At 38.4% G+C, this 12,762-nt stretch overlaps 2 protein-coding genes across 2 annotated transcripts; one reads left to right on the top strand and one right to left on the bottom strand.

Moving 5' to 3' along the window:
- The first annotated feature begins 318 nt into the window (after positions 1 to 318).
- On the top strand, positions 319 to 3,573 carry adoa (2-aminoethanethiol (cysteamine) dioxygenase a). The gene is made up of 2 exons (XM_003977938.3): positions 319 to 651; positions 1,848 to 3,573. The coding sequence occupies exons 1-2, from the start codon at positions 319 to 321 to the stop codon at positions 2,289 to 2,291; spliced, it is 777 nt and encodes a 258-aa protein (XP_003977987.1). The 3' UTR covers positions 2,292 to 3,573.
- A 1,602-nt stretch (positions 3,574 to 5,175) lies between these two features.
- Positions 5,176 to 7,779, bottom strand: egr2b (early growth response 2b). Its single transcript, XM_003977943.3, has 2 exons — positions 7,271 to 7,779; positions 5,176 to 7,066 (listed from the first exon to the last, which is right to left on the bottom strand). The coding sequence occupies exons 1-2, from the start codon at positions 7,425 to 7,427 to the stop codon at positions 5,931 to 5,933; spliced, it is 1,293 nt and encodes a 430-aa protein (XP_003977992.1). The 5' UTR covers positions 7,428 to 7,779; the 3' UTR covers positions 5,176 to 5,930.
- Between the last annotated feature and the right edge of the window lie 4,983 nt (positions 7,780 to 12,762).

The following is a 12,762-nucleotide window of genomic DNA, read 5'->3' as shown; positions in this document are numbered from 1 at the left end:
GTCAACCGCCATGTGAATATGTGTAGATACATTTCCATATAAAACTACATTTCCATACATCCCTTCGTGTGGCGCGCAGGCCCTGTGGCTCCGGAAGGGGCGAGGTGATAGAAATTAATTAAACTGAGTCTTTCAGTCTCTCGGCTTGGTATTCCATAAAACTACCATGACTTTTCTTAAATTCCGAATTTTGTCTCTTTAAACGCACACTTTGTAAACATCTGATGTCGCTGGAGGATCTGCGGAGCATTAAAGTAGTGTTTTATCCGCATCTGAGGAAAGACAGAGACACACCGCAAGGTCTTCTCCACAACCAGAATGCCGCGGGACAACAAATCTCCTCTCATCCAGAAAATCGCAAAGAAAGCACATATTGCTTTTAAAGACTTTAAATCAGCAACCAACAGGGGGAGTGGTGTGGACAAAAACACCGAACTCATATCTCTGGTGACTTCGATCCGAGCGGTGGATCTTAAAATCACTCCACGAAACAGCAAACCGAGCTCTGTGGCGTCGGCGGGGCTGCAGAGCGCCCCGGTTAGCTACATGCACATCTGCGAGACAGAGGTGTTCAGCATGGGTGTGTTCCTATTGAAGAGTGGGGCCTCCATCCCGCTCCACGATCACCCTGGCATGAATGGGATGTTGAAGGTGCGTAACACGTTAACTTTCTCATCATACCACTATGGTATATCGGTTCCACGATTCCGTTACATAGTTGCGCCCATGCAGCGTATATATAGTTTAGACTACCAGGTTAAAGTCTTTGTAAGTTCATGCTAAGTGATGTTTTATTGATGTGTTATTTATTCATACCTAGCGTACTATAAAAATGTTGAAAAACAAAATCAGCACAGTGATGCTCATAATTATTAACACCTGACAGATCTTACAATATAGACATTTTCTGCATCCAAAACATGATTTATTTAATATCATTTCATGTTCATTAAATATGGAAGATAGTTGTTCTGAGCACAACAAATACTGCATGAATTGAGTCCTACTGTTTATCCACTCATAACAGTGAGCATGTCCACCTTTACTGTAGGGTGAGCGGCACATCCCTCTGATGTGCTGCCAGTATATTTCCTTAGAACATAAACACTAATGTTCTTATCTGCCTTTTGCACCTTGAGCCAAAATCTTTCATCTGAATCTACAATAGACCTGTAAAGTTTATTTGCCAATTTTCTTGATGGGATTGAGGGAGCAGTCTATAATTTTTAGTGTTCCACGAAATTCCTATTGGTAGCTCCGTACATGGCCAATTCAAGAAAAATAACTGAAACGTCTTAAATATGCCAGGTGTTCTAAAATTTGGCAATGACTGACTACTATTATGGAGATTAAATCTAAATGTTAAAGTAATGAAGTACACCAGCAGTGAATTGAATTTAATACCTACAGCTAGTAGGATATAGCTGTATAAATTGGCAACCAGTGGTAGCGTTTCATTTTCAATGCTGTATTACTGCGCTAGTCTCATGAATGTGTTCAGCACGAATACATCTTGTTGAGATCAATACCAATACACAATTGTCAACTAGTAAAATGGCTCAAATAAAGTGAATGCAACTATGGTCATTTTGTCACCCAGCAAAATCAGACAACTCCATAACAGTATTATACATTGTATACTATGTTACCCAATGGTTTCCATGCCATTCACTCACTCACTGCAGAGAAAAAACTGAGTTCAGCTGTTCCCCTGCCATTTCCACTGTTTAGCTCTGAAAATCATTACATGCCATTTTTTATGTAGACACCATTCTGCTTCTCCTTTGTGTGAAATTATTTTGGTCTCCTGTTCATGCTATCTTCTGACTTTCCTGTCTCTTGTACAGGTTCTGTATGGGAAGGTGAGTGTCCGCTCTTATGACTTGTTGGATAACAAACTGACCACTTGCCCCATCCTTCCACATTTTGATCCTCCACTAGCTCCGTTTCAAACCGCATCACTCCGTCGCACTGTGTTCCGGTCAAGTGCTGAATACACAGAGAATAGTGGGCCATGTCTCCTCACTCCAGTACAAGAGAACCTCCATCAGATCAATGCAGTCGAGGGGCCAGCAGCATTCCTGGACATCTTGGCCCCTCCGTACAATGTGGACGATGGCCGGGACTGTCACTATTACAGAGTACTGCAAACTCTAGAGGAAGGCAGAACAGACGAGCAGCAGGGAGATGAGGAGAAAAAAGAGAAAGTGACATGGATGCTGGAGATTCCTGAGCCAGAGGACTTCTGGTGTGGTCCAGAACCCTACCCAGGTCCAGCAGTGTCTGTCTGATTTGAAAACAAACTACAGAACCTTATACATACATGAGGGATGCTTTTGTAATTCTTTGTAACCAGATGTTTGAATTGTCACAGGAGTGACATTTCTGCTCCTGCATTGCTACATTACATTAATGATACTGCCTCACACATGGTAAAATCAATATTGTGCAAACGGAGAAGTGCCATTTGAATCGCTGATAACACTTTAACATTGTCTTCATGCCAAAATTTGTAGTTTGCCTTACCTGCCTTTTTTTTAATGTAACACCCTATATGATGAGAACAGAATGCTGGAGCAAGGAAAACAGTCAGGTGCTTATTCAATAGTAATAGAACATATTCACACAACAACTTTGTTCCTGTGGCCACACTCAGGAGGGGAAACTAATAGTGCTGTGTTGCACTTCTGTGTTCCATGAAGTCAAGGAGAAAAAAACTTATCAAAAATGTAAAAACTGAACTGAAGTAAATTGGGGGGAAAAAGATAGTTATGGATTTGATTCCAGGCTTGAGGGCTTTGTATGTGGAATTTGAAGATTCTGTTAATGTCAGTGGATACTCCAGTTTCCTCCCACAACCAATATAATACACATTAGGTTGACTGGAGACTCTAAATTGTCCTTTAGCTGTGAGTAAATGGTGTTTGTCTCCCGTGGACTAGTTAGCATATTTTCCTGGCTTTTCTCTGCTGGTTGCTCAAATACACTAAATTAGGAATAACTGGCAATTAAAGAACTATGGATTGAAATTAGAGTGCTGTTGTGTCATATTTCAAATTAAACGGCATGATAAATAATACTTCAAGCATCAAAAGAGTTAACATTGTCATGTAAGCACTACCTGTCTTATATTTACTATAAATTTTGTCAGGTTTTTTTTTTACAGCCTTTAATATATCCCAATCTTTGGTGATCTTAAAATGTATAATCAGCCAAAATCTGAAAATGTCTTAAAGTGTCTGGAATTGTAAATGTCATTTGATTACATCTGCGCTAGAAAGTTTGTCACTAGTGATATTGAGGGTAATAATTTATTTCACAATAATCTGTCAAATCAATAACTGGGTATATTAAGATTTAAAATGTATTTGATATTAAAGTCTAAATTCCCTTATCACATTTATTTTGCCACAGTGATGATCTGATTTATAGGGTAAGGATTTTATTAGATGTTCCAGGAACATTAAGAGACCATAAAAATCCAATTAATGTCAATGATCTGAATTGTGTACAGTATTTTATAGTGCTATCAAACTTTCAATGCAGTTCAATGGTATTAAAGTATATTCATATTTGAATGTGACTTCATATATCTGTCCATTGTCATTTCAACAGGCTATCAATTCTTCACATGGGATGTTAGAGACAACTAACATGGCACTGAAATATTACTAAAAATATCATGTTATATGGCTGGAAATAAATATTCAGTTACCACCACATGACCCTAGATGTCCTGTGTCACCACAATTATTGCAGCCAGAAAAGTCATAGTTATACATGTTGTTATAATACAATTGCAACTTTGTGCAAATACTCAAATAATTGATATATAATTATGTTTATTATATTCAGTCTGCTAAAATATTAAGCTTGAAATCATTGTTTGTGTGTTTTGTCAGATTCTTTGCAGTGAAATCAGGGATTAAAGGTGCAACTTGATAAACATAGTATGACATTATATTCTCTCCAGGATCATTTGCAAAACCATATAATGACTTAACGTGACAATGTATATTCAATATACAATAATGGCAGTATATTGTAAAGCACTTGTTTAGTTTCCGGTTGTGAGTGCAGCAAAAGACAGCAGGTTTTAAACGAAGAATCAGTCCATTTTATTTCTGATACACAGGCCTTTTTTTAATTATATTTTCATCGGTATTTCACCTCCTGAATGTTAATCCCAAACCCTTAATTACTCCACAGGGTTGGATATTAGATTTTTTCTAATTTTTGATATCATCTTTCAGTGCCCTTTATCTTGATAATATACTGTCACATTATATTGCATTACTATCTGGCATCTGTTAGTTTGACAGTGATTCTGTTAAATGTGCATTAAACAATAAAATAGAACTATAATGGAACACAATTTTCTTGATTTTAGTTGTTTAAAACCATGCAGTAAATATGCAGTACTATGTTAACATAAAACATAATCATATTGGCATTTAGATGGCATTGGAATCCCAAATAGATATATATCTTAAAATCGTTTTATTCCAGACGCCTAAGTTGTGATGAAGCATGTGAAGTGCTTTTCAAAGTTTGTCAAGGTTTATTTGGAGGAACAGTTTGGAAAAGCAGGACATTACACATTATCAATCAGGATATGTTTTGCATGGAATCTGACTAAAGTCAAATTGATCTCCTCTGTCCTAATCAGGATTTATGTCCTGCATTGTAAATTATGATAATGATAATAAGATAAAATTGTACATCTTACTATATTTTGTTCATTAATGGTATTTAATGGTTTTTCTGTCACTTACTTTAAAATTCTCATCTCTATATTGCTCTTCATGTCAGTTAAAAGATCAAGTGACTCAGTTGCCACTTTCTGGAAAATATATAAACAACAAAAAGGTTTTAAAAAATGATTTTAATTTGTTAGTTGGGATTTACCTTAATCATTGTGAAATGATTTAGTGATATGGGTTGAGTTCGCTAAAATTCACACCGATGGTGCGTTCACGGTGTGAAAGTAATGTTCATCGATTGACTATTACTTAAACTTTACTAAAGCTATATTAATTTCCACATATTCTGTGCCATGCTTTGAGGCTGTTTTTAGCCTAAAGCAAAAATTAAAAAGTATGTGGGTGGAAACTGAGTCAAATATTCCAAGTGACGCAAAGTTGGGACTTTCAGAAATAAATTTTCAACATCAAAAACTTTACAAGACTATTTTAATAGACAAAAAGTTTTTGCCATTTACTAACATTTGACATTCATGCGCGCATCTTGATGGCCCGGGCTTTGAATAATTTAAGTCGCAAACCAAACTGATTACGCTAACTTTGTCGCCTCAAACATTGAATGAATCTTTAAGTACACACTACAACAATAAAAACGGGGTTTCAAGCTTGTAGAATCTTTCTTCACACATTTTACACTTTTTGTTATGTGGGAAGATGTGTACAAAAATAGGACATTTTTCAAATGACAGAAGAACATGATATGAAGAGTCCTTGATTCATTCAGACAGTCTCCAATAGACGCGGCAAGGCACTAAAATAGAAATAAAAGTTATCGAGCGGTTAAAATGAACATATTGTCAATTCAATAACTTAACGGGTATTTTTCTTGGAAACAATGTTATGGCAGATATTTTACACATTTATATTACAATTGAACTTATCATGAAGTAATGGCTATATTTACTTTAAATTCAGTAGACTTTGCAGGCAAAGTGCATTCAATCAATCAATCTTTATTTATATAGCGTCTTATACAATCAAAATTGTTTCAACGCGTCAATCACGTTTCAGTCTTGGTGCAGGAATGGGATGGTGTGCGTAAATGCGCAGGGCTGCACAGTTCCGTCCCAATCAAGTGTTTTCGGCTCATGTGATTTTCAGAGTCTACATGGAGATGTTTAGTTCTCGTGGTTGGATTAGTGCGTTGCGTAGCCATGCCAGGGAAAACTACGTACAAATCCTTGGGGTTGTCGTGGTTCCACCAGAGTTGCTGGAGGAGGCTGAGGAAACGGTGGATGATTTCCTTTCTTTCTGCCGCAGGTGGATTTTCGTGTGTCGTTTCCTCTCATCGCTGCGCGCAAATTTTCGGCCACAAAAATCGCACGCGAACGGCTTCTCTCCCGTGTGTGTGCGAATGTGAGTGGTGAGGTGGTCGCTACGGCTGAAGTTGCGCATGCAGATGCGGCACTGAAACGGTTTGTGCCCGGTGTGGATGCGGATGTGTCTTGTCAGTTCGTCGGAGCGCGAAAATCGCCTGTCGCAACCCTCCGCTGGACACGGGTACGGCCGCTCGTGGATGGGCGTCTTGCTGGGTCTGTTTGGATACTTTCTTGGCCGAAGGATCGGTCTCAGGGGCAGGTTTTGCGGACTGTAAGCAGAGGGTAGCCTCGGTGCCCCTCCCTCAGAGCTACCGCCACCTGCACCTCCGAGCGTATAGTTTCTGATTGTGTTTAGAGGAGTCAAGGGGGGCGGTACGCGAAATGTGTCTAGGTGACATGGGCCAAATGGTTTCCGATCTTGGATAGTTGATGTGTGCATGTCCCGTTGACATGCGGGCTGGAAGAAGCCAGAGTAGTCGGGTAAGATGGGAAATAGCGCATCCGGGTTTCCAGGGGGCTTGGGAGAAGAGTAAGAGGGTTGTGGGTAGGACCCGATGGGACACGTGGAGGTGGACAAAAATGCTGACGGATCCTGGTAACTTTCCCCGCAACCGGAAGAGGAGTACGGAGGCGGAGGTGAGTACAGGTGATGGTGCTCCATTTCAGCCTGACTCTGCGTCGCCATGGTGCAATTCAAATTTCCGCTGGAGAAATGATGGGGAGAACCTGAGGAAACTGGGGAGGAGGATGCCGAAGAAGAGGGTGGGGGAGGAGGGGGTGGCTGGGCTACATTGAAAATGCCAGAGACAATGTTGAGGACTCCTTCGGGGTTCCAATTACCTGGATACTGCGAGTCAATTGAGAACTTGCCCATATAGGTAAAGGTCTGGCTTCTGTGGGGCACGGGCTGAGTGAAGGAACTAGAGTATGAGGACAGGTCCAAAGATCGCTTCTCTGTGCTCATATCTCCACCCATCAGGCCATCTGAGGACAAAACATCGCATTCCTTATTTTGATTGCTCTTTGATAACAAAATTCACTAGCATTTAAAAACAAATAAGATAGAAAAAAAAACATTGTTTCTTTTACGCACACAAACGTCAAATCTTTTTTATGTTCATGCAACCAAAACAGTCACTATACACACACACACACGCAAAGTGTGTTGGAAACGTAGAATTAACTTACCTGCCATCACATTCATTTGGTCGTAGTGGGCTCCTAAATCACTGCTGGGAAAGATGGCCACGGCGGGGATGTCATCCACCGAGTACACACTGTCTACCGGAGGGTGCACAAACCCCCCGAGATTTACTGGAACTTTCTCTAAAGCCTTAGCCGTCATGGTGGACAAGGACGAAATTAAACAGCCGTGAACAGATGCGAGACTGTCACCTAGGGTCAGTACCGATGCATTCTCCTAGCGTGGGCGAGGATGGGGAGCCCGCACAAGCTGGACACAAACAATTGGGAACGGGGGCCTACTATTCTGTATGTATATATGGGGACCTTTTGAATATGGGCTTACGTCAATACCCGTATATGGAGTGGGAGGAGAGATGAAAGAGAAGCGAAAGCTGTTGATTGGCTATGACGCCTTATTACAAACGTAAAGAGAATCGTTTTTTCAATTTGTCACTTTTGGAGTGGTGGAGAAGGTGCTTCTTTACTCTTTTTTCCCCGCTTCTGTATCTATGGTTTTTGATCACACTGGTATCAGAAGAGGAATTCCGGTTGAACGTTTAACCCATAAAAGGTTTAATCCGGTAAACCGGTACACCCCCCATATTTAGTTCCGGTGTTATCATAATCGGAAAGTGACGAACACCAAAGAAAAAGTCTGTGTGTGTGTGTGTGTGTGCGCGCGCGCGCGCGTTGGGGGGGGGGGGGGGGGGTGTAACGCACCTCTCGTAGACCTCGGAAACTTCTCAGGCTAATGTGACTGTGCGCAGTATAGGAAAGAAAAATTTCTCCGCAACAGATAAATTTACTCACCGGGGCGGCGGTAGTCATGCAAGACAAACAAAGGAACAAAATGTGAACGTCGCAGTGGTCTATAAATCTGCATAAATGGAAAAAAAAGTTCCAGAGGTTGTTAGTTTTTTAAAAAATCTCAATTCATGTGGAGTTTAAGAAAACATTGAAATTATACTTCACTTAACATTAGATTATCATCTTACATGTAATGACTTTTGTTAAATGTTACAATTTTAGTTTTATGAAATAAATCTTGAAACCCACGATTGAAATAAGAAGATAATGGTAACTACCAAGTGTAAATACAGATTTATTCAAACATTATTTGGAAGTTATTTTAAACGTTTGAATTGAATGTGATTGGTCACTGCCACATCTTTTCATACAATAGGTAAATGAAACAGTACTTGAATGACCGCCAAATTTTAAAATGTAAAATTGTTTAAGGTGATTTGAACTATCCAAATGCTTTTGTAAAGAAAAATATCTATCTTTAAAGAAAATTTTAGTGACCTCATGTGGTCTTTTGAGGAACTGACAATTTCTTTTCTCTTTCTCTATATCTCTGTCTTATTTTTTTTTTAAAAAGAGAATATAATGACCAAAATCACTTCTCAGTGTGCTCCATTTCAAATTTAGAACGTTCCCATGAGCAGCCCGGGGCTGATTTAAATGTAAACCTGTGAAATGTTGTTCAGCTAATAAAAATACTTCTTGTTAAACTCATGTGTAATGGTGATTACAGGCATTTGCACATTCGTTAAGTTAGTTAACTGTGTTGTTGTCCTCATCCCAGCTATCACACATATGCATATATTGATTATACTGATTGTGTAGTAAGTCAGACTCAGAAGATATGTTACTAAGAGTATGTGTTACTAATGCATCCTTTTCCTGCAACCCTAATACAATACAAGCTAAACAACCAAGTTAGTTAGCAGCAAACTGTAAACACACTAACCACACCCATCATACTTATGCAGTCAGTTACTTTTGTATGGTTTGGGACTTGGGGCTTAGGTATGTTGGGTGCTTCAATGATATGATGGATGCATCAAAGTGTTTGTGAGCAACATGCTGAACTTTCATTTTGTTCACTGCATCTTCCGTGAATGTATGTAACAATGGTAATTATTTCTCATAAGTAACTGGCATCCTGTATGTTAGTCTCCACCAAAAGTGTTTGAATGTGAGTGGGAATGCAGACTTGTAATGTAAAGAATCTTAAATAGTAAAAGATGGCTTGCCCCTGTCAATGTCAGGCGCTGGATACGATGACTGCTTAAGTCCTTACAAAGTGAGTGTGTGTATAAAGGAAATGAGAACAATGGAAAATGTATCTATTATAATTATTCTAGGTTTAGATAATTACATATTATGATAGATTATGGATGAATAGATGATTCTTCCATTCCTCATCAGGGTAGTTTGAGATGAGCAGGGTACAACCCTGGTACCCAACTTTGTTTCATTGTAACCCACTATTATACACGTATTTTTTCCAGTTAATTTTTTGTATTCGATATCAACATATTTGTGTCTGATCAGTAATAAATGTATCACCACAGGACAAGTAGATCAAGTAAATACCACTGGAATATCCAGTGGAATATGGAACAGTGTGATGTCAGATCTGACAGACCACAGCAGCCCATTGCAGTGTTTCAACAGAGGTGGATGGGGATGATGACTGTACACTCACAGCTTTGAAACTTTACAGAGGTGGCTGAATGTCTATATTAAGAAACCACTGTCATGTCACAACCTATTTATATTTACTGATAAATATGATTTATCTACTTCAAATAAAAAATTATACAAGAGAACATTTTGTGTTCATGTTGACCAAACAGCTGTATGTGTGTACGTGTGCATTTGACTCCAATTGTTCTCTGTTCTATCTGGCCACAAAGAGAAAGTGAAAGTACCACTTCAAAAAACCTAAACACTACTAACAGTCCTGAATTTGTAGCACTGTATGGCTCACTTTTTACGTTCCAAAAATTAGGTGTAATGTTTTATTACATTTTTTAAAATATATTAATCTATCTTAAATATATTAATCTCTAGATGAATCCCATGTATGTATTTATTGTATATCTATCAATTTGGGGGAGTTTTAAAAAAATATATATGTTTCAGATTATGCATAGTATTTTCTATCTCCATTAGACTGATACAGAATGCAAAATACTCACTGGTGTAGGTGTGTTGGCTGATTTGGTTACACTCACAAAAAAATCTCGCAGGTCGATTCAACTACTTGGAATATCCTCATTGTATGGTTGAGAAGTGTACATGGCCTCTTCATGCGTGTATGTACTCCAGCCAAGATCTGGGCATGCACCTAATGAAACAATGGATGGTCTCCTTGTGAACCTCCTCCTCAAACTTGATTGAGGCATCCATCAGCTTCTGGTCGTTCGTATAATGGTGTTGCCTGTGATCAGATTTGGGGAACATGTGGGTGTACACAATCAATAACTTTATCATCCATGAACTTCTGAGACACTCCTGTCACTTTGGGCAAATTTCAGATGAGCTTCATGGTGCTTTGCTGTGTTCTGAGCCCCACCTGTTGACACAAGCCTTCATGCCACAAAAGAGTCTTGTCTGAGTTTCTGCAGGAACATGCAACCAAGTGGCATACTCAAGGTCATTTTGCTCTGTTCTTCCCAGGAACAGAGCATCACTATATAAGTGCTTCCTGCAGCTTTACTTTCATCCATTTCTTTGGCCTCTCTTATCTTTTCTTCTCCTCCTTCTTGGACCCATATCAAAGTATTTCAATCAACTTTCATGTCTCACATTTTAAGTTATAATGGCCATGTCAAATAGCAAGAGGTCAATTATGACCGATTCATGATTTAGAAAAAAAAGATAATTGTCTGTTGTGATGTTAGAAAGAGTGCCTAATATTTGCAGCCCTATAAAAAAGGGATGAGCAGCAGTTTTTAAAATCTCAAGGCTTTACACATGCAGTATATGCATTTGCTGTGATTCACTTAAACATGATATCTTAGACACAAGGATAACTGATGAGATGCTAAATGTGTCTGCAGAAAACAAAAAGGAAACATTTGCTGTTTTTTCCACATAGTGGATCATCTTGAAAACATAATTTCTAATCTGAGTCACAAAGGAAGAAAGTTTATTCTTTTTCAACATATTCTTTTATGTAATGTATCATTGATGGCTTTTATTGGATTTCAGACACTGAATCAGTGTTTTACCTTACTTATTATATGCAAATACTATTCTTCCTTAAAGGTGCTCTGATGACTGTATCACTTATGCACAATCTCTGGCTAGTTTTCTATGATTCTAGAGATTGTTCTCAACACCTGAACCAAGAACACTAAATAACACAAAGTAAACACACCTGAAGGATAAAATAATTTTAAGGTGATCAGCCAAAAGCTGGCAGCAAAATTACCTGTTACCTTACCCGGTAATTCTATATTCTGGATACAGTAGGACAGAGAGGATACATGAACTGGTTTTACTAAATCTAAAGTATAATTCATCCAGAAACCTATATAGGAGTTATGGGAGTGATTTCAGACACAATTATTACCATCTGTCTTCAGTCTACTACATTTGTACCTAATATGGGTTGCATGGGGTGCTGGAGTCTATCCCACCTGCCACCACATGAGGCAGAAATATAATCTAGACAGGTTCCCAGCCCATCGCAGAGTATATTAAACATTCACTCTCACTTTGAGGTAAGGCTCCAATCAAGCAAAGGAACATATTTCACTAAAATTGTAACAATAGACAAAACCCAAGAGTAGCAATTGGAACTGTAAATGGCACAGCAAATATAGAAAACCTAGAAAATTATAGAATCATAAATGTAAACCCAGGACCAAGATTGAATTTTGTGCAAAGTTTAAACCCAGAACAAACTCAAGCATTTGCTGCTGTTATTTCTGTTTTATGTCCCAATAAGGAAATTTGTTTTAGTGAATAGTTTCACTGAAGACATTGCATCAGTCACCTTGCACTTTAAATGTAATGTTTGATGTGTAATCAAACGTTAACTCACACTTTTCCAACTTGCCTTGCCATGTAAATATGGCTTCATATAAGGAACAGTGAACAACTTCAGTTAGATTGAGTTCCACATATATGGGCATTTCAAGCCAACATTCCACATATGGGTGCTGTTTGTTGTGTTCCTCCGGATGTTAAGTTGTATTTGAATTTTATATAAATGATCTTTCTATTTTGGTGCCTGAACAGTACTCATGCCTACCTAATGTGAACTGATAAAAGTAGAGCTCATAATTTGTGATCCTAAATCAAAATGATGAAGTTTTATTGTCTCTTTGAAACATATTATTGACGCAGACTGTATTTGTGTAATAGTAATGCATCCAACATACTGTAATGAACAGTACATGGACTTTCCCTTTCTTTTTGCAGCATGTCACAGTAACGTTGATGTCCTATTTAAATGTTTACAACTTTCTGATTATATTACCTAATTGTAGAATCAATAGAGTGACATACAGACAGGCACACAAACACATGCACGCACGAGCACAAGAGCATGGGCACACACGCACACACTGTTTTGTCCAAAAAGACCCCTATTAAAGCAGAAATGTTACCTTAATCAAAATTATTATTGATAAATTACTCCATTTTTGTTAAAAATTTATTTAGTGCATTATCTTGGTGCCTGATTTACTAAG

The sequence above is a fragment of the Takifugu rubripes genome, chromosome 1 (assembly GCF_901000725.2).
Source record: "Takifugu rubripes chromosome 1, fTakRub1.2, whole genome shotgun sequence".
NCBI classification, from domain to species: Eukaryota; Metazoa; Chordata; class Actinopteri; order Tetraodontiformes; family Tetraodontidae; genus Takifugu; species Takifugu rubripes.
The sequence above is the reverse complement of the archived record's forward strand: the minus strand, read 5'-3'. Positions and strand labels throughout refer to the sequence as shown.